Source organism: Puntigrus tetrazona, chromosome 23 (genome assembly GCF_018831695.1).
Source record: "Puntigrus tetrazona isolate hp1 chromosome 23, ASM1883169v1, whole genome shotgun sequence".
Classification (NCBI taxonomy): domain Eukaryota; kingdom Metazoa; phylum Chordata; class Actinopteri; order Cypriniformes; family Cyprinidae; genus Puntigrus; species Puntigrus tetrazona.
This window is the reverse complement of record NC_056721.1, coordinates 17,659,323-17,684,217: the sequence shown is the minus strand read 5'-3', so window position 1 is coordinate 17,684,217 and position 24,895 is coordinate 17,659,323. Positions and strand designations below refer to the sequence as shown.

Here is a 24,895-nt window from a genome sequence, read left to right as displayed (position 1 = left end):
ATGGTTATTGGATGGCTAGTAAACAAATTGTCAATCTTACCCCATCTACCTATTTGCTACACAGTAGCTAATTTATAACATAGCATGAAAAGGTTTTTGCCCTCTCAGCAAATACAGTAAAAATAATACAGTAAAAATTCTTTATGACTATACCGGACTGAGTTAAAACAGCATGAGAAACCCGGTCCTGGCCCCGAATTCTTGGCACCACCCAAGAAGTTGCAAGTGCTCGAGCCATCTCCTTGACTCCTGAATGTAAAATTCATCTTCGGTCTCCATTAGGCAGACAGACGCTGAGGCATCTGGAAATTAAGATTTAATACACTTTGAATAATTAAAGCCACAGATCAGTGGCAGCCTTAGATCCCTCCGAGAGGCCCAGTGCCAGAGAGAATGGGAACTGAGGGGCTTTGAGCTCACAGCGCAACACAGCGGGATGGACCGGCATCAAACAACAAAGGTGAGGGTGCGTTGCGGGGTCCCCGTTTCTGCTAATTGCCTTTCTGATTTATTGATTAATTACGATGAACACTTGTCGCCGTTATCCCGAGAGGATGAGGCGACGGGAATGATGAAGGCAGCATTTGATATGGAGTCACTCAAGGAACTGAAATGGCACGAGGTGAGGCATGCATTCTTGGAACGGCTGCTGGAATACTGATCCAGAGACCGGCTTCTCTGAGCTCCGTCCTCGGCTGTTCGTCAAAGCCGGTGCCTGGGATCAGAGGCACGGGAGACGGGAATTTACAGAGTGTTTGCGGGAGCTGGGCAGAGATTTGAGAGAGGGAACGAGCGAGAGAAAAAGAGAGGGAGCGAAGGATGAAGAAACACCTGACAGCCAAACGGGACAGAAGCTAAATCAGAGCTGGGTGGAGTTTGGAAGCCAGAAGTGCAAGAGGAAAGAAAGCGCAGATCGAAACCTGTGCGAGTGCAGTTTAGTTCAGTGCTAGAGGTCAGCGAGGAAGATGCGGACGGCCCATTAAGAATCTAATTCAGTGTTCACGTGTTCTATTCAAATTATGCATGTACTGAAAGAGACATGCATACAGATTGAATTTTAAATCAAGGTCTCACATAAAAGCATCATGTCCTACATAACGGAAAACAAAAATGCTGCAAAATGGAGCATGGCACTATGTTTGGACATAAAAATAATTTAATAAAAAATAGAACGTCTTGGTCATTTCGCATCAAAACTGGAAGAGTAGACGCGTCCAGGTCACATTTCACCAAGAAAACCAAGAGCAATAAAACTGATATATATATAATATATATAATAATACAACTAATAATATTACAAAAATTATTAAATAAAAATAAATGATATTGTGCATGAAGTAAATCAAGCTTATTTAAATGACTATGATTTTACTGCAACATTATTTTCATGACAATAATTAACAAAAATTGCCCCAAATTATCATTACCATAATGTGTTTGGATGTTTTTTTAGTCTCATTATTCTTACTGGGGATTTTGATTAGATTCTCATAACTATAAAACAGCATAAATCTGCATAAATATAATTATTTTGTGTTACAGTAATGAGAATACGTTTGTTTTTTTTTTTTGCCTTACAGTAATATGACGTGCATAGCTGTCGTAAAATATTACCACAATGCAGAATTTACTATTAATATTAGTATTATTATTAATATTCTTACATAATGATTAATTCATATTAATATTTTATATAATAATGATATATGGGGTAAACTATGACTTGAATAGACAACTAGTTACGGATAAAATATGTAACCAGTTACGGTTACAAACACTGACAAATCTTTTTAAATTACTTTTCTGTGGCTGTTCACAAGACTCAATTTGTATTATTTTAACAGTTTCAAGCTTTATGGACCAAACACAGACATTATGAAGGATCTAAATAAATCAAATTATTGGTTCCTGTGACAAAGTGAAGTGAAATCTAAATATCATCTTATTTTTAATTAAGTCTCTCAAAGCAAAAAGGAAGAAAGTATAAACACGATAGATGTCCTGATAAAAAAAAAAAGAGTCTCTGATCAACTCAACTGTGCAGCTTCCATATTCAGCGGCGGCAGCATATTAGTTATACTGATTATAATTGAAGCTGTGAAAGCCGGAGAATATACCCTTCTTTCAAGAAGACAAAAGAACGACTTGTTTTTGGTGTCTGTGTAGGCTTTCTTTGAATTATCTTCCTGCTGACAACTATATTACCCTCTTATGTACTCGTACCACCCAGAAAAGCTTTTGAAATGCTATGGATAAAATATTTGCAGGAAGTAGCAGAAGTTATTATTTTATTACCCGACAACAATGTAGTTACAACAGCTTTGAGCAGAAAGCTTTTAATGCTAACAGCTCCGTATGAATTATGAGAGCTATATACTGTCCTATTTACGCTAACCAAGCATGCACCCAACTGAGGACAAACACCCCACAATCCTTTGCCGTTTCTGCTATTATCATGGGTGACGTGTCTTTGTTTATAAGAGCAAACGCGAGGCAGAGCATCACTGAATCTCACGGATCCCACGGGTGCATCGAGCAGCTCCTTGGCGATATACCACCCTATGACTTATTTATCAAAACCCCCATTTGTCTCATCGGAGACGCACACTAATGAGTCTCAAATGAGCGGGAGAACGCAGCCGTAACACCAGTTTCATCATCCTTAAAACAAACTCCATTCATTACGCTTATAAACTGGGTGGCTGTATCTCAATAGGGTTGGATGAAAGCGACTACGGCAATCTTGGGTTCCCGAGGTGGGTCAGCGGCTTTCATTCAGTCTCTCCGGTCCATTTACGGACAACCAGTGTTGGCGCATTATGAGCGTGCCTGCATGACGACAGATGCTGTATAGGCTGGAAACAGAAAACAGCGTGATGCACACCGACTCCACTATTAATCCAAAAGCGGAGCTGAATGCAGGACGCATTTCAATATTCCGGCTCTGCACGACCTTCGGTGCGGATCTGTGAAATGGTTGGGCACTTTTGGCACAAGAAAAGGGCAAAACGGCTGTCCAAGTGTGACTAAATGAGCTACTGGCCAACAGCTGGGTTCACAAATAACGAATGCTGGAACGAATGTGTTAGCGGCGCTATTTGTTTGTTTGTTTATATGTATGTTTGTTTATTTCTCCTTGTGGATTCCTCAAGTGTGGCTTACTAAAGCAATTTTCCGCCTGGTCAGATTTAATGTGTTCCTCTGTTTATCCGCTGTCAGGCAAATGTTGATTTATATACATTTGATTTGCAAATGTGACTCATTACGCTCTGTGACTGCGTGGTTTATCTTTCATGTCTTCGCGAGGATGTTTGGCTACTTTTTAAGGTAAGGTTGTTCGAAGACTGAGCTTTAATAATGGCAGAGAGGAAGTCGTTCCGAAAGAGACCGAGGAAACTCTATTTTCGGTCTTATATGTGGAAAAGCCTGTCTATAATTCAATAAAAAAAGGAAAAAGAAAAACAGCTAAAGCAAAACCACTTTAATGTATATTTTTTTGGTCATATTTAAGCAGTTCGTCTGTTTAATGTCAATAACAATAATAATAATAATAATAATAATGTTGTTGTTAATAAGAATATTTTCTAAAGTGAATATTGTGATATATAATTTTAAATAAAAATTTATTTGCAAATACATTTGACATAAATACAACCACACATATAATTTATTTTAATTACATTAAGAATTATTTATCTAAAGCATGATATTATTATTATGTTGTTGTTGTTATTAATAACAACAATTAAATATTATTTGTTACTTTATTATTAGTAGTATTATTATTATAAAATATATTGATTATCAATTAAGTATTATTATTATTAACAACCCGTATAAAAGTACACTCTGAAAAAACAACATGGAGCACTGGTGTTAACCTCGTGTTTATTTTTGCAGTCATCACCAGACTTCTTCCAAGATTCCAGAAATGCTGTCTAGGCAGGCACCTTCACTTGCTTTTGAGACCCCACTGCAGATAATAATGAAAAGCAATCTCCAAAATCTCACTTCAACCGCTGGTTATTAACCGCTGCTACCTAAAGATACCAGTTCTGAAACACCTATCCTTCACTCCCTGCTTCAATTCCACACCTTCACCCACAAAACCCTACCGGTGTCTCACCTTCATCCTCCACCCAATAAACACCACACACCACCAACCTCCATGTCAAGAGCATTTCTCCAGCATTTATTACTCTCCACACATGGCAACTTCTTCATGACTTCATGTCTTCATATCAGGATATGACGTAATGGGATCCAGCTACTGTCCAAATGAATTATCTATAATATAATAATCTAGGCGTAACACTAACTGTCAAAGATAGACAATTTTCTAGCTGAAGGATTATACTTAATGAATTCACATTTACATTTATTTATGCAGCAGGCGCTTTTAACCAGAGCGACTTAAAAAAAATAGCCTAATAAAATAACATCTTGATGAAAAACTGTGCCCTTGATATTTGCATTATGCAGTAACCATTCTACAGAATCAATAAAGCTATCGAGGCCCTTATACATTATGAATATAGTCAAGGATAGAGGGTTAAAGACATTTTGCAACACATTGCGCTTAACAGTTTCGTTAGAGTTGACTCTATTCACAAATCCATGTAAACATAAATAGTCATTTAAATAAATAAACATTAACTGAAATCATGAAAACTGAAAAATAAAAAATATGTAAAAAATTATTATCATTGTTAGAATTATATGTCAAAACATTATTATTACTACTACTACTACAAATAATAACTTATTTTAGTTGTTTTTAAGACAACAACATTATTATTGTTTTAGTTGTTGTTATTTTTATTATTATTACAGTATTATTATTATTATTGTTGCTAGAAATTAAGTGCATATGAGATGACTTACATGAGCAAAAATTGTACAACAGTGCCTACTACTCAAGTGCAAGACACAAATGCTTTGAGCTGGGATCTAAAAATCTACTAATACTGAGGAATTGGAAACTGCAGCACAGCAGGAAGGTGCTTGGGAGTGAATGGCGATAAGGCTGGAAAATGGTAAACATTTATGCACATTACACCCAAATGCCCCTCTCAATGGCGAAAGCGCTGTTTAACAGCTGCAGAGCGCGTGAACAGCCCCCTGGTCGACTCGAAGCGATTCGAGATACAAATGCTCCCCTGAGAAGACTTCGGCAGTCGAGAACGGGCATGTGGAGGATTGATGCGTGTGTGCGTGTGGTAATCATAACCCACTGTACACGCGTAATGCCGCCTCGCGCACTTCCAGCGCTCATACCAAAAGGAGGGAGAGATGTGATTGATATTGGTTTTTATGCAAATGTAGCATTTGTAAATGTACAACACGATACAATTTGCATAGTCATTCAGTCAGTGCCGTTTATAAGTGCATTAATCCAGCGCCGCTCTCCTTAGAACAGCTGCTCACACAAAGCCGGCGCGAAAAGAACAACGCTCGCAAATGGGACATGACCGCCCATGTGTGCATCTGCACCCCTGGATTTGCTGGTGATGGGTCGCGAACATGAAAAGCAATTTTCGTTTAAATGAAAGGCGAGATGTGTTCAGAAAGTGCTTTGCGTGTAATTGTATGTATTGTATTGGATAGACTGACCTCAGACATGTTGACGCGGCCCTCCTGGAAGGAGCAGTCGTTGGCATTGTGGGTGCACATGTGTCGATATTTGCACCAGTGGCAAGGAAAGGAGCCGTTCACACAGGAGAGACACCTATCAAGAAGAGACAGCGAGAGAAATAGAGTATTATTCGATTATTAATGGCCAAGTCAGATGCTTTCTATATTCAAACAGTGACATTTTCAAACTACTGTACGCACTCGCATATTTCTCTAGTTATATCATTATCTTTTTCTCAGAGCACTTTCGAAACTGCATAGCAAAGCCTAACACCAACATAGAACACCCCGGTAAGCGCATAGCAACGCACTAAAGATTATTCAAACTCAATAGAAGCCATCTCGCAAAATGACAGCTCTCACCAGAATGCTCCAACAACTGCACAGCAGCACACTAAAACTACCAAAAACACCTTAGCTATCACATAACGATGTGCTAAAACACTCTGGACACCTTAGCAACACCCAAGCATTTGTATAGTAACTTATTAACAACCACTAAGCCCTACAACCACAACTCGGTTATAACAACAAAGCCCTGGTAACCACCCAAACACTCTAGCAACTGCACAGTAATCTATCAAAGCATTTAGAAGACCTTAGCAATACTCCAGCAACAATAGCAACCACCCAGAACACACTAGAAACCGCACAACAATGCACTAAAATGCAAACAACACCCTAGCACCCGCTTCAAAAACCCTAACAATCACATAATGGACTGAAACAAGCAGAACACCTTAGTAACAGCCTAGCATCCACCCAGAACACTTAGAACAACGAGCTAAAACATCCAGAACACCATAGCAGCACCGTAACACCCACTCAGAACACCTTAGCAATCACACAATGTATTGAAACACTCAGAATACCATAGAAACACCCTAGCAACCATACAACAATGAGCTAAAATGCACAAAGCATCGTAGCAACACCCTAGCATCTACCCAGGACACAATAACAGAACTATGAGCTAAAGCATTCACAACACCTTAGCACCCACATAATGCACTGAAACACCTTAGTAACACCCTAGCATCCACCCAGAACACTGGCAACCACACGATAATGAGCTAAAAACTCTGAACATCTATGCAACCATCTATCAGTACCCTAGCAACACACTAAAGACCACTATTTATTAATTTAGTGCCCTAGCAACCATCCATTACACCCTATTTCCAAGATGGCTTTTCAAATGAATCTAGTTCTTTTATGTCTTCTCTTTCCCTTTCTCAACACTTTTCATCTTTCAAGCAGAGGTGATGGAGAGCATGCGGTGTGAGATGGACAGAGAGTGAGACAGATCAAAGACAGAGTGAATAGACGCTCTTATCAAAAGACATCAGAAAAGAAACCAAAAACACACAAACAATCCATTCATTCAGTTAATACACACAGGAAATGACCAGAGAGCTTCACACTCGACAGTTTAAAATGATTCGTTTACATCAATGGCACTGATGATTTGTTCAGTTAAGACATTTAACGACTGAGAACACGTTTGACAGAGTTGGCACCTCAAGGTGAAAAAAATAAGAATGCCAGACACGTCACAAACAACACTGATCTGTCAACTTTCCACACATTGCGCAGAGACAAAGGTGTAGGTTGGTTTCGTTGCTATGGTTACAGAGGAAGATTTTGTTGGCGTTTGGCAGGGGAGGACAAGGACTCTGATCTGTACTCTAGTCTCAGAGTCATGTCTCAAAAAGTCATAATACAAGAGTTGCGTGGGAGCACTTTCTTATCACGCATTCGCCATGAACTCCAGAATGAATTGAGCTTGACATAAGTGGTAGAAACAGATTTGTGCAGCACTTCTAAACCATTTCACAACTGTAAATTAAAGGTGAAGTGAGTAATTTCTGCACCACTAGTGTCACCAAAAAGATTTCCAGAACACTCCATCTTTCTGTTAAAGGTTATTTAGTAAATTAATAAATGTTAAACAAACATTTTTTTTGTTTGCTGTTTTTTTTGTTCTATAATTTTCTGTCACACCATATGACATATACTTGATTCTTGACTAATTCTATTATAAATAATATCATTATTTAATATTTATAAAAAGTAAGCAAATTAATATCACCATAATATTATACTAAAATATATTTTAGTAATATTATTCAATATAATATTTTGTAATATATTTATATTAGAACATAGAGACAAATTAGTATTATTGTTGTTTTTGTTGTAAATGAACTAATTTAATATTTCATAATTATTTAAATATGATCATCTTACCATCAGACAATTAATTCTATTTACTATTTTTGTTATTTTCGTTATTTTTATCGTCATCACCATCATCTTCAAAATAACATAAATCTTTCTGAATATGGTCATAATTGTGCATTAAGTAAACAGGGTTGTTTTTTATTTCATGTCGAGTTAAACTAAAAAGTATTTTAATACAAAATGAAACACAAAGGGACCTGGAATACCTTTAAATGACTTCATTAAATAAAAAAACCAATTAGCTAAAATAAGAAGCCCTTGGAGCGCTGAAGTACGGTCTACACACAGTGCCACTTCCACAGTGTTTTAAAACACACTCTGCGAGCTGCATGTAGCTCACCGCTCCCAAATTTTCCTCAGACGCCCAGTTCTTTTCTCATATCATGAAAAGGCTTCTGCGGTCAGCGAGAGCGTCACAAAGAGGCGAGAAGTGCGCTCTACGCCTCTTCCCCTGTCTGTGCCAAATGTTCAAAGGCTTACGCTCACGTCCGCTGCTGGTGCATGATAAAGCTTTCTCCTCGCTCTGCTCCGACTACATGAGACACAAGAGCTGCTGAATTAAAGGACTGGCTGAACCTGACGAAGAGAAATAGAGAGATTCTAAGAGGGAGGAGTGAAAAATAGGGTGAGAAAAGAAGAAAAACAAGGATGCGGGACAAAAAAGGAACAGAGAGGAGAGAAAAAGGAAAGAGAGCGGAGCAAAACTGACTAGAGGAAGAAAGAGAGGGGAAGAAAGAGGAGGGAAAAAAAGAGAGAGAGGCGCAGGGAAGCAACCGCTAATGAATGTCACATTGGCACACTTTGATCTTGTATTATTCAGATCTTACTTCCTGAAGAGGCACCTACATTACAACCCATCACCACTGACACGCACCTCAAAAGTGCCATGTCATCCTCTTTACTGACAAGCGTGGAAACTAATCAAACTATTTTGTGACAAAATATGCTTTTCTTTCTTTTCCCCCTAAATACCACAAAATAAAAAATAAATTTTAATAATAAAAAATATATAGTGACAAATTAATAATAATAATATGTACTGAAATTATGGCACCATAAAAAATTATAGCAAATAAAATACATTAAATATGTTACACATTAAAAATAAATGTATATTTATTTTTAATTATTTTCATAAATGTAGATTTAGTGGTTCTATTATTGCTTTTATTCAAATGTAAACAAAAATAGAATGTGTTAGTGTACTTTATATATTTGACATGTGGATATTTTATAACGATAAAGCTCAATGTAGTGCAAACCTCCAAAAAGTAATAAAAAATATATAATTATCATCATCATTATTATTAAAACTAAAGACAATTGTTTATATGTGCAAATCTCTAAATATATATATTATTTAACATGCCAGTATAATACTGCTAAGCAAACTTGGCAAACAACGACAGTGACGAGAGGTCTCAAGGAAATCATATGTCACAATTAAGTAGTGCCAGACCTGAGGCTTTAACACACACACACACACACACACACACACACACACACACACACAGAGAGAGAGAGAGAGAAAGGAGGGCCTATTCAACAGTGTCTCCTGTGCCACACGCATGGGCTCTTTTCATATTAAAATGTGTGAGCTGCTGCTAACCTTTCAGCCTTGCGAGTGCTTTATCGCTTCAACAAAAGCCACCATCTATCTGTCTTTTTTCCGATTTTCCCTCCTTATTCACTCCGTGCTCCTCTTGTTAAAAATGCATCGGGCCCCTCGCATGCTCGATTAAGTCGTCCCCTCCCCCTGTCTCATGCTAAACTCTAATATTGTTACGCTGCATGTAAATAGCTAGCAGGGTAATTTGCCGTGCCAAGCAGGCACCCCTCTGCCACACACACACACACACACACACACACACACAGAACAGAGACCCTGTGATCACTAGAGCCAAATTGTGTGCCTTAGTCACGCGCGCACGCACACACACACACACACACACACACACACACACACACACACACACACACACACACAAGGAGCACCAGGTGAGCACTTCATCGCGTCCAGCTTTAGATGAAGTGGCTGTGTCGCTAATGGGACAGTGCCATGCTAATGTAAAGCACGCTGAGGTAGAGAAAGCACACAGACTGACTTAATGAATGAGAGTAGGAGAGGACAGGAGACACTGGAGCTCCAAACATCTGGAGTCGCTCCTGCCCGGAGCACAACCTGTTGTCTATCCGGAGAGAGGCGGGATAAGAAGAGGAAGAGAAGAGAGAGTGGGAGCCATGGGACAGAGTGTGAGAAGGAAAGAGACTGGAAATAAGGTCAAGAGAATGAAATGGTGGTGGGAACAGTATAGTTTGTGAAGAGGCTCAATGACATTATTATTTCAAAACTATATAAATGAATCATATACACCTCTAATACGATGAACATGTTATCAATTCAACTTGTGGGGCACAAAAAACGTCCATAATAAAGGTGGCACAATAAAGTCCCATTAAAAATACAGGAACAAATGGAATTATTCAGTAAATGCATTGTTTAAAAGCATAAATATAAATGTTAAAATAGTACTAAATAAAACATTTTAAAATGAATAAGAAGTGATGCGACTTTGTTTTAGGATATTATTATTATTTAAATACCACGTTCCCCCAAATCAGTGTTATTTTAATATTCCTGAGATACATTTTATTAATATTTTAAATATTTTTTTAAATGTTTTATTGTTATTGTTAGCTGAAGTGTGGTTGTTATTTGTGGTTTTGTCATTTTTAGCATTTTTTTATGTCTATATAAACTATTAAAAGAAATAAACTGAAAGCTGAAAATTAAACTCCTGAAATAGAAAATGTGACAAACTCGCTGAACTTTAAGTTTAGATGATTACACTTTCTTATTTAAGATATAAGCAAAGTATACGTAAACTTATGTGTTTGTTAATTTTTACACCATTTGGCATTTATAATAGCCATATAATTTGATAAAAGTAGGAAATAAAAATGAAAACAAATTTTGTACATGCACTTTAACCTAGCTTTTTTAATGTTTTTTTCTTCCCATCATTTATGGTATCTTTATTTGTCATTGATCCGAGAACACAGGAATGATGGATTTAAATGTGAAAAAGAGAGAGAGAGCAAGTGATGTAAGAACTGCAGGTATATAACTCATGAGCAGTAAAGCTGGACGGCTGAAGTCAGGATTGCTCATGAGTCGTTAATAAAATGACATTAAAAGTCTGATCTCATCCCTGATCTCAGCGAAAAACTGCTAACGGCACACAAAAATAACATCTCTCTCTCACTCGGAAGCAGTAAACACACACACACACACAGAGCATGGTCCCATAAAAATACACTTGTCTTAGTTTGAATAAAAGAAAGAGGAAGAGAGTTAGACGACAGGAAGCTGCCTTCTCTCTTTGCCGTTCGAGACTTACGACTGATGGACACTGCAGTTGTAGAAGACAAAATCCACACTGGCAAACTTCTTCCCCGTCTCCTTGGATTTCAGATAGAGCTTCACCACCCGCTTGTCACCTGCCAGCAGACACACGGTGAGCTTCAGCGCTTTCTAACAAGCTTTAGGAGGCTTTTAAAGGAGTGTGCGCGTGTCGCCTTACCCTGGTTGCGTGTTATGGGAGCGATCTCTCTTGCGGAGGGGGACAGACAGTATATGCGTCCCCCCATGATGTGTCCCTCCGTCTCAGTATAGTCCTCAAATGAGCAGTTAACGCCCGCAGACAGACTGGGGACGTTCTGAGCCTGAAGAACCAGCTGCAGAACCCAACACAGAAAGGAACGTTTCACTTTCAGTCTTTTTTTGGCATGACAAACACTGAACATTTGTTCAAAAAAACACCTGGACTTTCATATCAAGATAGGATATTTCATATAAGATCTGGATATTTTTAACCGTGTAGCATCTATATCACATTTCCTATGAGGCTCTTGTTGATGGAAATTAGAAGAGATGAAAATGGGACAAAAATCTATCTATCTATCTATCTATCTATCTATGTAAATGCTACATTCATTTGCAAAGCAGCTTTACAGGAAATTAAGTTTCTACATTTACATTTATCCTGTTATTAAATATGGCCAAAATCCACCTCAAACCACCTCCCAACATGTTTTCAATGATTCATATCATAATCCTATCATAGCTTTCATTCACAAACACTTGCCTGAACTTCAGACATGGTGACTGAAATGTTGTTGGGCTGCACCGTGAGTCGGACGCACTGCTCCAGTCTGGAGGCAAAACGCTGCGGCTCATCAGCTCGCTCACAGCGGTCCTTACGTGAACATCTAAACACAAATATTACTCAGCAGGGGGGACAAAAACATTATAATCAATTTCTAAGAACAATCAACCAGAGCGATCAAGTGCATACTTTATTAGTAAGCTGATTAGATTTGGAATAACACTTTGTGGTGTGATGAATAAAACTTCAGTGGTGTTCAAACATAACAACAAACAAAATTAGTATACCAAGAATCTTGCTGCATTAGATTTATAACAACAAAAAGTAATGAATAAATTAATTAATTTAGCTAATTAAAAAGTACATACTTAGAATGCAATTTTGAATCTTGCTTTGGTTTCTCTTTTCCTTACTGGTCCAAGTAATATATTAAACAATATGTTCTGCTTGGCTGTTATTGTCTCATAGCTAAGCATTTTTCAGACAGATACATTGTCGCTGGAAACTTGTTACATAACGCCCTAGTGTCAGCATAGCAATTAGCCTTACATTAAACAATACAGTCTACAGTATGTCCCGATTCATATAGCCGTGTAAACGCACATGTACGTGTGTGTGAGCAGCTGTGGGGTCAGGAGGTGCTGATACTCACACGCTGTGCAGGACACACCAGCCGCAGTGGGGATCACCAGAAGCCAGACACTCGCTACAGCTGCTGTACTGCTCACAGCTCTCCACCGGCACCCGGCTCACCTAAACACACAAACCACGCTCACTATTAGTCAACTAAATCTCACTGGTTCTTATTTCAATATGGATTTGTATCTCCAACTACAGTTAAAACCAAGAAAAACACTTTTCCACTCAGTATTTGTTAGCTGTGCGCCATTAGCTTAGCAACATGCTAACGACAGAGTCTGACTGGTTTCTGCTCTAAATGCCCTGTATCAAAAATTTAAGTTAGGCTCACGAGATTCATCTGTCGCAAGCTATTATTGGCCGCAGAAAATAGTTTTGCATTTAACAAGCAAATAAGCAAAACAAACAAAAAATAAAACTAATGTTAGAAAGTATTTTGCTCTTAGTATTTGCTAGCTGCGAGCCATTAGCTTAGCGACACGTTAATGGCAGAGTCTTAAAATCAATAGACTTATGTTATGTTATGTTTCTGGGGTATATTAGTGGCAATAACCAAAATATGAGTTAAAAGCCGCAGTCTGTAAGTTTTACATCTTTGTTGGCATCTATGTTTGGTATTGCAGCTCCTTGCCGAATTATGTCCCATGCATAGGTTGTGCTCAGCCAAATATTGTCCTATCATCTTTGAGGCTGTAAGTAACAGTGTTTTTTTTTTTTCAATCTGTTGCAAATTGTTATATACCATAATTTTATCCTCCATTTTTAAAAAGAGCACAAAAAGTAAAGAGCTTGACAATGGAAACAAACGGTGTTAGCATCTAGCAGTTGCGTTTTCATTCACACATTTTTATTTTTGCTTTACACTCACACATTTTGCAGACACTTTTATCGACACTTTTATCGCATTCAATGTATACATTTTAGCAATCCCTGGGATCAAAGGCACAAGTACAGCATGGCTAGCGCCATGCCGACAAGACAGACAGATGGAAATATCTAATGATCAACCTGCTTGATGCTTACAGAGTGCTATGTGATATTCTGAGCACTGCGGTGCAAAACAGAGGTTGCCACATTCACCATCACTGTCAGCAGTTCAACAAACACACAGTTACTCATTCACACAGACATCTTGCATACAACATATTACAAAGTCCAACAGAGAGAACAGCTGGCTGAAACATGCTGAGAAATATTGCCAGCCACCTACACATGTCTACTTTCATAGAATTGCATTCAGCAATCATAAATGTCTGACCAGCATTCGATCAGCTGTCCGGACACTCAGTGGATCTCGAGGGAGAGAGAGAGTGAGTGAGTGAGTGAGTGAGTGAGTGAGTGAGAGAGAGAGAGAGAGAGAGAGAGAGAGAGAGAGAGAGAGAGAGAGCAACAGTTCTGATATTCAAAGCAAAAGGATTAAAAGACAAAAAATACAGAAAATGAAAATGGGTGATGATACAGTACTGATGCAACAGTTTGACATATCAAATACATAGATGTTGCGGTTCTGGTTTTTGGGGTTGGCCTTAAAAAAAAAAGAGAGATTGTAGTTCTTTGTTGGGGTGGGGAGCGAACAACGTCTGGAACATTTCAATTAAGCCAATTTTCCAATCGGAGAGTTGAGCATTGTGTCCTACCTCTGCTCTTTGTTTAAACGTCAGGGCTGGAGACTATTATACAGCAGCCATTCATAGGAGAGAGAGAGAGAGAGGTCTCATCCTTCTCTATTTAAACGGCTGAAAGAGAAACCATTCATCTCTCTACAAGAGGAGGAGGAGAAGCAAGGGGTATATTAAATATAAATAACATCTGGCACGAGGCATTTGGGTCACAATGGAAAAGTATCTCAATCAGAGAGAGCAGGAGAGAGGAAAAAGTTAAGAGACGCCCAATTTAACAAATAAATAAACAAACAAAAAAACAAGAAACTAATAAAATAAAATGAGTAAAGGCATACTTAAACTATTGCCACGATGGTACAAAAAATTAAATATAAAAAAACAAAACAAGAAAAATGAACAAATGAATGAATAAATGTATAAATTAATAATATAAATCAAACTGGTTAAAAATAAATATAAAAATGTTTTTTGACTGAACTAAAAAAAAAAATACAAAAAACGTTTAACTAAATATAATCTAAAAAAGATTGAACAAAAATAAATATATTTTCGCTTAATGTGTCACTACTGACCACAGACACATTTGTAGTTCTCAGATCCCCGTCAGAATTGAAACGGTGAATATCTGAGAAGGTTTGTGCAGATGTAATTGAGGTTGGTGTGTTTTCTTTATTCTGTGTGGGGTTTGGACAAACCCAGTGCATGTAATTGCGCCATCTGTGCAATTTGGGCCAAAAAATTGGTCATGCTCTAAAGGTGGCTGTGATGATCGATGGCTTATTTTTTCATCCCCAAAACACACACCTCAGAGAGAGAGCACACATTTTCTGTGAACACACGGCAAATGAATAGGTCATTCTTTTGCCACTCTTCCCCCCGCCCCCCCAAAAAATGACACTGCCTAATTTAGAAAGAGCAAACTTTCTAGACTAGGAGGCCTTTTCTTTCTTTTAACGCCCCCTTCTAAGCCCTCCCCGTTCATCTATCTTCCATTTGGCCACGCACAAAAGAAGAAATGGCAGATGAAACCATAGATCATGGCCAGGAAGCCAGACACAGCCTAGAGGGAGAGGATGGATGAAAAAAAAGAAAGAAAATGAGAGAAAGAGAGATAGCATGCAGCCAAAACCATTTGCAGGTCGTCTCTTGGTACACGGTGACAGTACTTGTTGCTCCAGAGCCACATTAAGCCCAGCTGCAGAAGTAAAGCTCTGCTCATATAGGTTACATTTCTTAAAGAATGCCTCCCCCACCAAACATAAATTATTTATCGCCATCAAATCCATGAAAGCCCTGTGGGGTATATGTCCATGCTTAATCTGAATCAGGGTGATGGGGTCATCCTGAACACTGTTTCGGTGATAAACAGCATCCTGAGATGCAACATCTGTGGCTGAATAACTGATGAAACACACCTGTAACACCAGATCTGAACTGCTAGTTAATATGTGAAGCTAAGTCTAAATATTCACACCTCTGCCTGCAAATCAATTGAAACGCAATAAAATGCCGTTTGTCGGCAGGTCGGCATATTTGTTTCACTTCCCTTTAACCGCTTTGTTTTGTTTTTATTTTTTGTTGTTGCCGTTTAACAAATAAAATGACTGTAAATTCTTATTTTGTTGCTCGCATAAACCTTGTGTGCAATTATTGCATTAAGCTACTGAAGGGGGAGAGTGTTCTTTATACATTATGCTTAATGTAGCAGCATGTAATAGCACGTTTCCATGAATAGAGTAACCTTGCAGAGCTATTGCAGTGAGGGCAGTGAGTTTTCTTTAAGAAATAATTAAAAAACGTATTTGGATTGGAAGGGGGTACTCAAAATCATTCGATTTTCTTTGAAAGTTGATAAAATTTATTTTAAATTAAAATATGTTGTGACCATTAATTTTATGTATTTGCTTTAATGGGTCCTTGCTAAATATAATAAAAAAAAAGTGTCAAGCATAGTAAAATTCGAAAGACATTATTATATATTTACTCTCACTTTACAGCATCCTTGCTGAATAAAATAATTTCTTAAATATCTTTATAATAAAAAAATTATACACACACATACATACATTCACACACTATAATATCATAGCATATCATAATAAAAAAATGTTTCAAAGTCAAAATTTTAGTTTTGCAAATAGCATCATGAATAGAATCCTTTTCACTAAGCATTAACGTTTGTACTACATTTTTTTTTCTCATTTGAATCATCAGATTTTGATGTTATGATTTGCCTTGCAAATCGATAGTATTTATAAAGCAGGATGTTTATTAGAAAAACTGGGACATGTAGGTTCAAATCTGCCCGTTTGTTTCTCTGGCAATGTCCTGTTCTCTCTTTCTACTGTTTTTTCATTAATAAAGTGGCAAAAGACCATCAAAAGAAGGTTTTATTACATCAGAAATACTTTCCAAGGCACTGACTTGACAGTATAATCAACAGTCTATCTAATTATCACAGTGTGCTGACATTCAGACTCCGCCCCCTCTGAATGAACCGTACGTCACTGCCTCTAAAGACCTGCCATCATATTTGTCACAGACTTGGACACAGATATAATCTACAGCTCATAGTTTAAAATCAATTTTGGTTCCATACCTAAATTACTCTATAATTAGTTTTAAATGGTAGCTTGTGCCTGGGTTATATAAAGCAACTGCTTGTTAATGTGATAAACAAATAATAAAACATAATTAATGTTTTGTATTTTAGTCACTTAATTTTCCTGTCTTATTTAGCTCTTTACTTTACCTCCAATAAATGTCTGCCAAATGCTAATTCCAACTCAAATTTCCTCCCTTGTTTCTTGCAGGGCAAATATGTGAGAAGAAACGGCCTTCACGGGGCAGAGTGTTATTGAACGCAAACATGTCGTTAGAGTCTCCAGCTATGAGCTCAATACACCTCCTGCTTTATCAATACCAGCACACATTCAAGGATTTGTGTGTGTGTGTGTGTGTGTGTGTGTGTGTGTGTGCAATGTGCATGGTTTATGGATATCACCATGGCAACACCTGGGCTCTGGAATGGCTCACTTGGTCACTATGTCACGTCTGGATGAGCTCCTCAGTAAAATCATGGTGAGAAGGAAAAAAAGAACAAATTGAGTGTTGTAAAACGATGGAATAGGGGGAAAAAAGGCTAGCAGAGAGGACAAACTAGAAAAGAAAGAAAATTATGAGCCATAAATGGCTTTGTCCAGCTGTGAGGTGAACTGTGATGCGGTTTTAATTGCAGCAAGTATGGTTGCGTTTACACTACCAGTCATTTTAGCACGCATGCACATTGTTTATTATTTTACAGTTTCCACAATTTCGAGTCTTGCATAAGTTCAAATGGAAGGGCCGCCACTTCCCTAGGGCAATGAGAGAATAATTATTTATATATAAATAATATATAGATATATATTATAAGAAAAAAATATTTGATCTGATCTAGAATATAGTTAGAAATATTTTTAAAGTATAAAAGGTCATTTGTATATTTTAATAAAATTATTAATATATATGTACACTGCATAAAAATGAAAAATTAAATATATATTTACATTTGACAAAAAAAAAAAAAAACATTTTTGAGCAATTAATGTCATCGCAATTTATATCAATCTATACAACTGATTAACGCATTTATGCATGCAACTTCACGGTAAAATGTTATTAAATTCGGTCTAAACTTGTGATGCGTAGCGTATACATCCAGAACTGCCTCAACACACACACACACACACACACACACATACAGTGATCTGAAAAGCTGGCAGTTTCTCCTTCCGTCTTGTCACGTTGCCTATATTAAGACGTCCGCCACACAAATCAGATTACAGCCAGCTGATACTTCCTCTCGGCTCTCTGATAGAGCAGTACAGAAAAACACTGACCTTCAGAGAGCGAGAGAGCCGTGTAGAGTTTCCTTACTGTACTGTGTTACACAGAGGCCACGAGGTGCAGCTATGTGAGGAAACAATGCAAGCACTGTCGCTATGATCAAACGCTTTGAACAGAGGGAGTGATACGCATGTACAAATATACACACATGCTTTCAAACCCACATACGCTCCCACAGCGGACATACACTGGGCATTATACTTGATGATGGAGCCAAGTGCCGCTGTTGAAAGTTGGGTGAAGGAGTCAATCTCATAGAAACAGAGAAGTCCAAATCAGATTTCATACCAAAAATGTGTATTTAAAACAAACAAAAACTAAAAATAAGAATATAATCTAAAATATACTAAAACTCTTGAAATCATAACTGTCACTAATATTGAATTAAGAAATATTAAAAAGCCTATAGGACTGATTGCACTGTGAATTTCAAAACGGATAAAAAAAAACCTAGAAAAATAAGTTATAATCTATATTCTTATTCACTGTAGCAATTACAATTTATATTCTTCGGCACTATAGTAATGAAAATTTGATATTTTGTTGAAATCAGATTATACTGAGATTACAGTATGATGAGATTTTTGTGGGCGAAAGCACTTCATTATAAAAACAATGTCGCGCATTGAACAAAAAAGTAAACCAAATCATTTTCTCCAAGCCGAATATAATTTCACATTTCTTTCCTTTCAATTTGATGTGAAATACAAGCCGGACACATTCTTGACAGGTTTCATGAGTCACCCAAAAAGCATAAACAATATCTCCCCAAACTACACGAGCAATATACCAAACTGACAAATCCATTGATGGACTTTTTTTTTCAGAAATTCCTCCCAGCCTCAGATAAACGTTGTAAACTTTATCGTCCGAACAGCAGTGAGCGCTGTTTAAATCAAGCTAACGCTAATCGAAGTTTCTTCTCGCTTAGTACGGGACAGCTTTATGTCTTCCCGGAGACCCCAGAGCGGCGGAGAGAGATGCCGGGGCTATCAGCAACTTTTAATTAAGTGGGTGTGAATATGGGAAATGGAAAATTGTTCTGTCAACCCGACGAAATGGAGTTTTTGATGTTTGAGGCACAACATGCGCCTCCGCCTGCCGTTTCTATTATCCAATGAAGAGATACAAATGGAGAAAAAAAAACGTAGGGAGCAAAAGGGGAGACAGACGTGGACGACATACAACGCATCTTCCCCGAGATCAGCAAGAAACGAGGGAAAGAAACAGCAATATCACTGAACATTAAGGTCCTGGTCTCTTCTCTAATGCGGTGTGATATCTCTGTAAGCCTGAGGTACGGAAGCCAACATATTAAAATGTGGGGCGGATAGGAACGTCGGATTACGGTGTGATTGTGTTTACGGATTGTCTTCAGAATTTCTCCTCGCTAGATTCAAAGGGGAACAATAACATCTCAGTCTTTCACGAGAGAACGCCGGTCGACGGCCATCCACCTCCTCAAACATAATAAAACCTGGAGAAAAAAAAAAAAAAAAATGTGTGACTCAGACTAGAGGGACGTCGACTGAGGCTTGTTAGCCGGTGCTGTTGACAAGAGAGATGGCGAGATGCCTCCGATTACGATAAACAGGGAAAGAAGTGAATGTGGGGAGCGAAAAATTAATGAAAGATGGCTGCAAGGAAGCTGGAGTGATCCAATCACAATCTATCTCCCACGACCGCTGTCAGTTCTCAAAGAGTCGGCAATATCTCAGCGAGACGGAGCGAGAGGGAGAGAGAGGACTCGCTATTTGAAAGAAAATGACCCCTGGGGCACCTCTCCCATTGACTCCTTCCTCCATAGGAGGAGGACCACTTAAAAGAGAGGGGAGAAAGAAAAGAAAAAAGATAGATGAAGGAAAGAAGACAGAACAAATTGCTTCAAACCAATTAATTTCCACTTCTCTCTTTCTCTCGGTCCTCTGGGTCTTGGTGTGCAGCGGCTTCAGACGGAGAAAGAGCAGCCTGTGAAACTCATTCTGCTCATCTTGTCCGTCCAAAGTCGTATGACGAAGCACTGCAGGTGGACACAATCAACCAGCATGCATTTCAACACACTTGCACTTTAAAATAGTAATTAAAATGGCAATCGTGGTACATTTTAGATTGCATAACGTGAAGTACGTCTGGGTGACAAAAAATGTGGGAAACAATGCACGATGGGGACTTGATTTTATTCAGAATGCTTTAAATAAATTGCGAAATCATGACTATGATATCGATCATTTAGGAACAAAAGCCTAAAGCCTGCTGATAAAAACCTGTTTAAACCAGCCTGAGCTGATTTTATGTTTTCCACCTGTTCTAACTGGTCTCCCAGTCTTGACACAACACTAGTCAGCTGACCAGACCGGGAGACCACCTGAATCTAATAAACCAGTTAATACCGTATTGTATTGTTTCGTTTGTTTGCTTCTTTCTTGCTTTCCAGCATCTATTACTACTTTAGAGCTCAACTCTTTCCATATCGGTTGATTTATATATATGAAATATATCTCAAATCATGTGGTTTGTTGAAAAAAAAGACTGCTACTACTTTTCCTAAATCCCACAGACTTAAGCCCAAATATAGAGTAGTAAACATGTTAACAACATTTTAAATTGTACTGAGACAAGAGAGCATTTTGGTTTTATGTTTAGGAAAATTTTGCTGAAAGATTTTTATCCACTTCAAATGTTGACTACTGTACTTAATTTTTTTTTACGCATTCACTAGCGTATGCATACAGCTGAACAGTTTGATAGCGTGCATGAACGCAGGTGGCTGAGCCATTAGGGGTGGTACAGTACGCGGACTGAACCGCACAGTTCAGTACAGCAAATTCCAAATGGAAGTGATCATTCCTATTTCCCTGGAGTGGTGACTTTAGAGTGAACAGGGCACATGCATGCCATTATTTAGTTGTTTGGTGTGCATTTGGCAAAGGGAGACATAATTTCCTCATTATCTTCAGCTGGGATGTTCCGTGACAACCTGTTCAGTCCAAAGTCCCCACTTGAAGAGGAAAGGAATGATCACCTCCATTTGGAAATTGCCCCCTGAACCGTAAAGTTTGATTTGCGTACCATGCTGCCTCTGCAACACATGCACACCATCTTTGTCCAATGCCTCCTCTATTTTTCCCCAGAAGATTTGATTGGTAAAAATGTGCTTTTTTGAAACTAAAGTTGCTGCTGTCTTGCGCCTGTCTGTTGATGCAGTAGCTGTTTTGTTTATATCATTGTTTTTGTTCAATTTCTACTGTGAAAGAATGGCCCAGGCCAGTGCTACCACCTTGTGGAACAACTGATTAGGGCAAAACTATGTAAATGCGCATATGCGACCTGCGCGTACAAAGTAGACCAGGTAGTGCATGTGCTATTCAGGCGACAAAAACTGCATCACTAGCCCTTTACGTGTGCATGCAAAAAAAATGTAAATAAAAAAACTAAGTCTAGTCTTCACACTGTAGATATGGCGTGGATCGATTAAGATCTTCTGTGTATTTATTGATATTTTAATTAGATTTTTTGTTAGATTTTTTAAATAATTGTATGCATTTAAGTAATTGTCATTATTGTTATGTCTATACAGTTTTAATTTTCTTTGAATTTGTTTTTCAAACATTTTTAACACGCACTGAAACTACGAATTAACATTTAAAAAAATAAATAAACTAAAGAAATCAAAGTCTGTCTGTCTGCTTCCCTTCCATGCGTGGCTATGATCTGACCTTCAGGGTTTTCCATTCTCAGCCGCACGCTGACCGCAGCAACACTGCTCTCATCTCTATTACAATGCCTTTCAACCTCCAGAGAGACAGTTCATCGCTCTGTGTGGCCACCACTAGTGCTATGTACACAACTTCCTGTGAGAGAAGCACTTCCTCCCCCTCGTTTGTGTAATAGTTCAAATATTCTTCCTCCATAAAACCTTCTTTCCCAACAAAGCCATTTACGGCTGCACTTAAATCAATATCAGTCCGAGCGCAGAGCGAATACACACGGCTCCATTTAAAGAACGTTAGCCTAACGCTCCTCGAACTAAGTTAATGTGTTGAAGGGTTATCAAGCCCGCCCTCTCAACATGCAATCTACACAGCGCCCGTATCAGAGGCACTCATACAGAGACCATCTATACCAATTACAGAACATTTTCCAGCTGAAGACGTGGATACATTAAAAACAATTATCGCCAAGCGCTGATGGATCGCAGTGGAGGGGCAGCTAACATGTTTATGTACGTCTAGGTAGGTAGGTGTGTGTGTACCGGAAACCATTAAAGTAAATAAATTCGAAGGAAAGACGAAATCATCTAGCATCGTCAATATAGGTCCTTAAATCAAAGTCTAAGTCTCTCATACAAAACAGCTTTGTGAACAGCTGTACTCCACAGAAAACAAATCTGGATCTTCCATCTAAGGGTCCCGGTGAGGTTAAAGGTCAGAGGTTGGGCTTGGTTTGTAAATTACAGAGTGATTTGAGGTCAGCTCCCGTATGACTGGACGTTTTTCTCATTGTCTGTTTACCTCTGGTGTACGGTTGAACTCTTCTATGTGCCAATTGAGCTAGAGAGATCTTGTTCACCAAAAATCAATTATTAGCAAATGAATATTGAGTAACACTTACAATGAAGCCTGTATACATAATGTATTGATAATGCATTCTTAATGCATCTATAATGGCCTTAGAATAAGTTGCATGTTCTTGTAAATAACTGATAGTAGTTATAATACATTATAATACTTATCTATTCATGAGGCCATCTTTACAGAGCATAACGCAATCCATTCATAATGCATTAGACTTTGTAAAGGTGTAGCTATGAATAGGTAAGTAATACAATGTATTTTAACTGTAGCTTCAATTACAATATGTTATGATTATAATGTAATCAACAGTATATACATTTTATACACACACACACACACACACACACACAATGCATTCAAATATTTTATGTTGTTTTATATTTTTCATTTTGATAAATTTTTAAGCTCCCTTACAATTTAGATTTTTCCCCCTTTGACATCATCATGAAGGCAGAACAAATAATACCATAATATACAAATATTTTAAGTATCAAAATAACAATTTTTACAAAATTAATTAGGACCTTTGTATGTTTTTCTGCATGAGAATACCACAATAATGTTTTTTTAATAATTATAAATAAATATGCATAATTCACAACTAAATTCTCCAAGAAATAAATGAATACATGTTATATAGTATAAATATAGTCAAATGTCTTATTTTTCCTTCTCATTTTTGGGGTGAAAACTGATTCAAAAATATTTATGACAGGTTTTTAGTGATTCATCAAGGCAGTTAAGAATTGCTTCATAATGCACTCCGTTATCTTCATAATGCACAACACTGGCATGGTAGACATTACGAATATGTTCTTCTCTCTTCTGCTTTATCATGAATACCTAAGGGTAATGGGGCAAACCATGGCCAAACAGGCATCTACATCGCACCAGCGAGAACTTCCATGAGAGTTTCTCACTATTTCCACTCTAAAAGCTCTTATGTATTTTCCTCAGCAGGAACATCTGAAAATAACGTGTTAAATTATTCAAATGTTTGCAGTGATTCTGTCACATGTATTTCCTCTTAATCGCTGACATTAAACGGCAGAATAAATGCTCCAGGTTCGGATTTGATCGCAGTTAAGGTCTTTTTTTGAGCCTGGCGCTCTAATCAGAGGCGGTGTGGGCTAGCGGAGAGTGAATGGGGTTACGGTGATGAAGGAAATGCCCTTTAATGAGAGGAAGACAGGAAGCACTCCAATCAGCCCTTAGTGAGGAGAACATGAAAGCACAAAGAAAAAGGCGAGAGGAAAACAAAGGAAGGAGCGCAACGGAAGGAGAAAAAGAGGAGAGAGAATTCTCCAGCCCTGGGTCTGAGTGAAACGGGGGATGGTGGGGGTGACGGGGGTTTGGACGCTTTCTTTTCCATCAGAAAAGATCAGAGAAGCCCTTCCTCAATTTTCTCTGATAAGTGGTGAATTACCACAGGCGCCGCTGCTTGTGTGTATGTGTGTGTAAAAGTGGGAAGGGGGCTGACACAGTGTCGAATATCACATGCAGACAATCAGGAGACGTTCTGGGTCTCTCTTTTTCACACATGCTCACACATGCGTGCGCACACACACACACACAGTCTAATTCATCATGTGAATCTGTGCAGAATAAAGAAACAGTACAGCACAGTTGAAGAACACGCATCCGGATCAGCTTTTCTTTCTAATAATAGACCAGAATTTTCAATATTCATACATTCAGAAAAAGCCAAGTCCATTTCTTGACCAAAAATATTTCTTTGGCCAGATAAGGACTGTAGAGTAGCAAAATTCTTATTATAATTACTTAGTGCTGTCAAATCAATTAATCACGATTAATCGCACTCAAAATAAAAGTAAAAATAAAAGTACGTAATGTGTGTGCACTTTGTATGTTTATATGTATATTTATATTGATGCATCGCGATGCAGACTTGGACGATTCTGCGTTTGATGATCGCACAGACCGTAATCGATTATAACCCATGATGTCATATTCATACTCACTTGTCTCTAAATCTAATCTTGGCTTTTTCCCCCGCATATGACGTGTGTGCTAGAGACAAACGTGACAGAATAAGCGCTGTGAGACGCGCGTGTGTTGCTTGACTTCCACTCGCTGTTATTTTAGTCTTTTACTTCTATGCTTT

General features: G+C 38.1%; 1 protein-coding gene across 1 annotated transcript in view; it reads right to left on the bottom strand.

Annotated features, from left to right (window-relative positions):
• LOC122329281 (plexin-A1-like) overlaps positions 1–24,895 on the bottom strand; it is a 150,287-nt gene that overhangs the window by 31,247 nt on the left and 94,145 nt on the right. The window contains exons 5-9 of the mRNA XM_043225500.1: positions 12,700–12,800; positions 12,027–12,150; positions 11,463–11,616; positions 11,280–11,379; positions 5,614–5,728 (exon numbers count right to left, since the gene is read on the bottom strand). Of these exons, the coding sequence (XP_043081435.1) occupies positions 5,614–5,728; positions 11,280–11,379; positions 11,463–11,616; positions 12,027–12,150; positions 12,700–12,800 (594 nt within the window). The remainder of the gene's footprint in view (positions 1–5,613; positions 5,729–11,279; positions 11,380–11,462; positions 11,617–12,026; positions 12,151–12,699; positions 12,801–24,895) is intronic.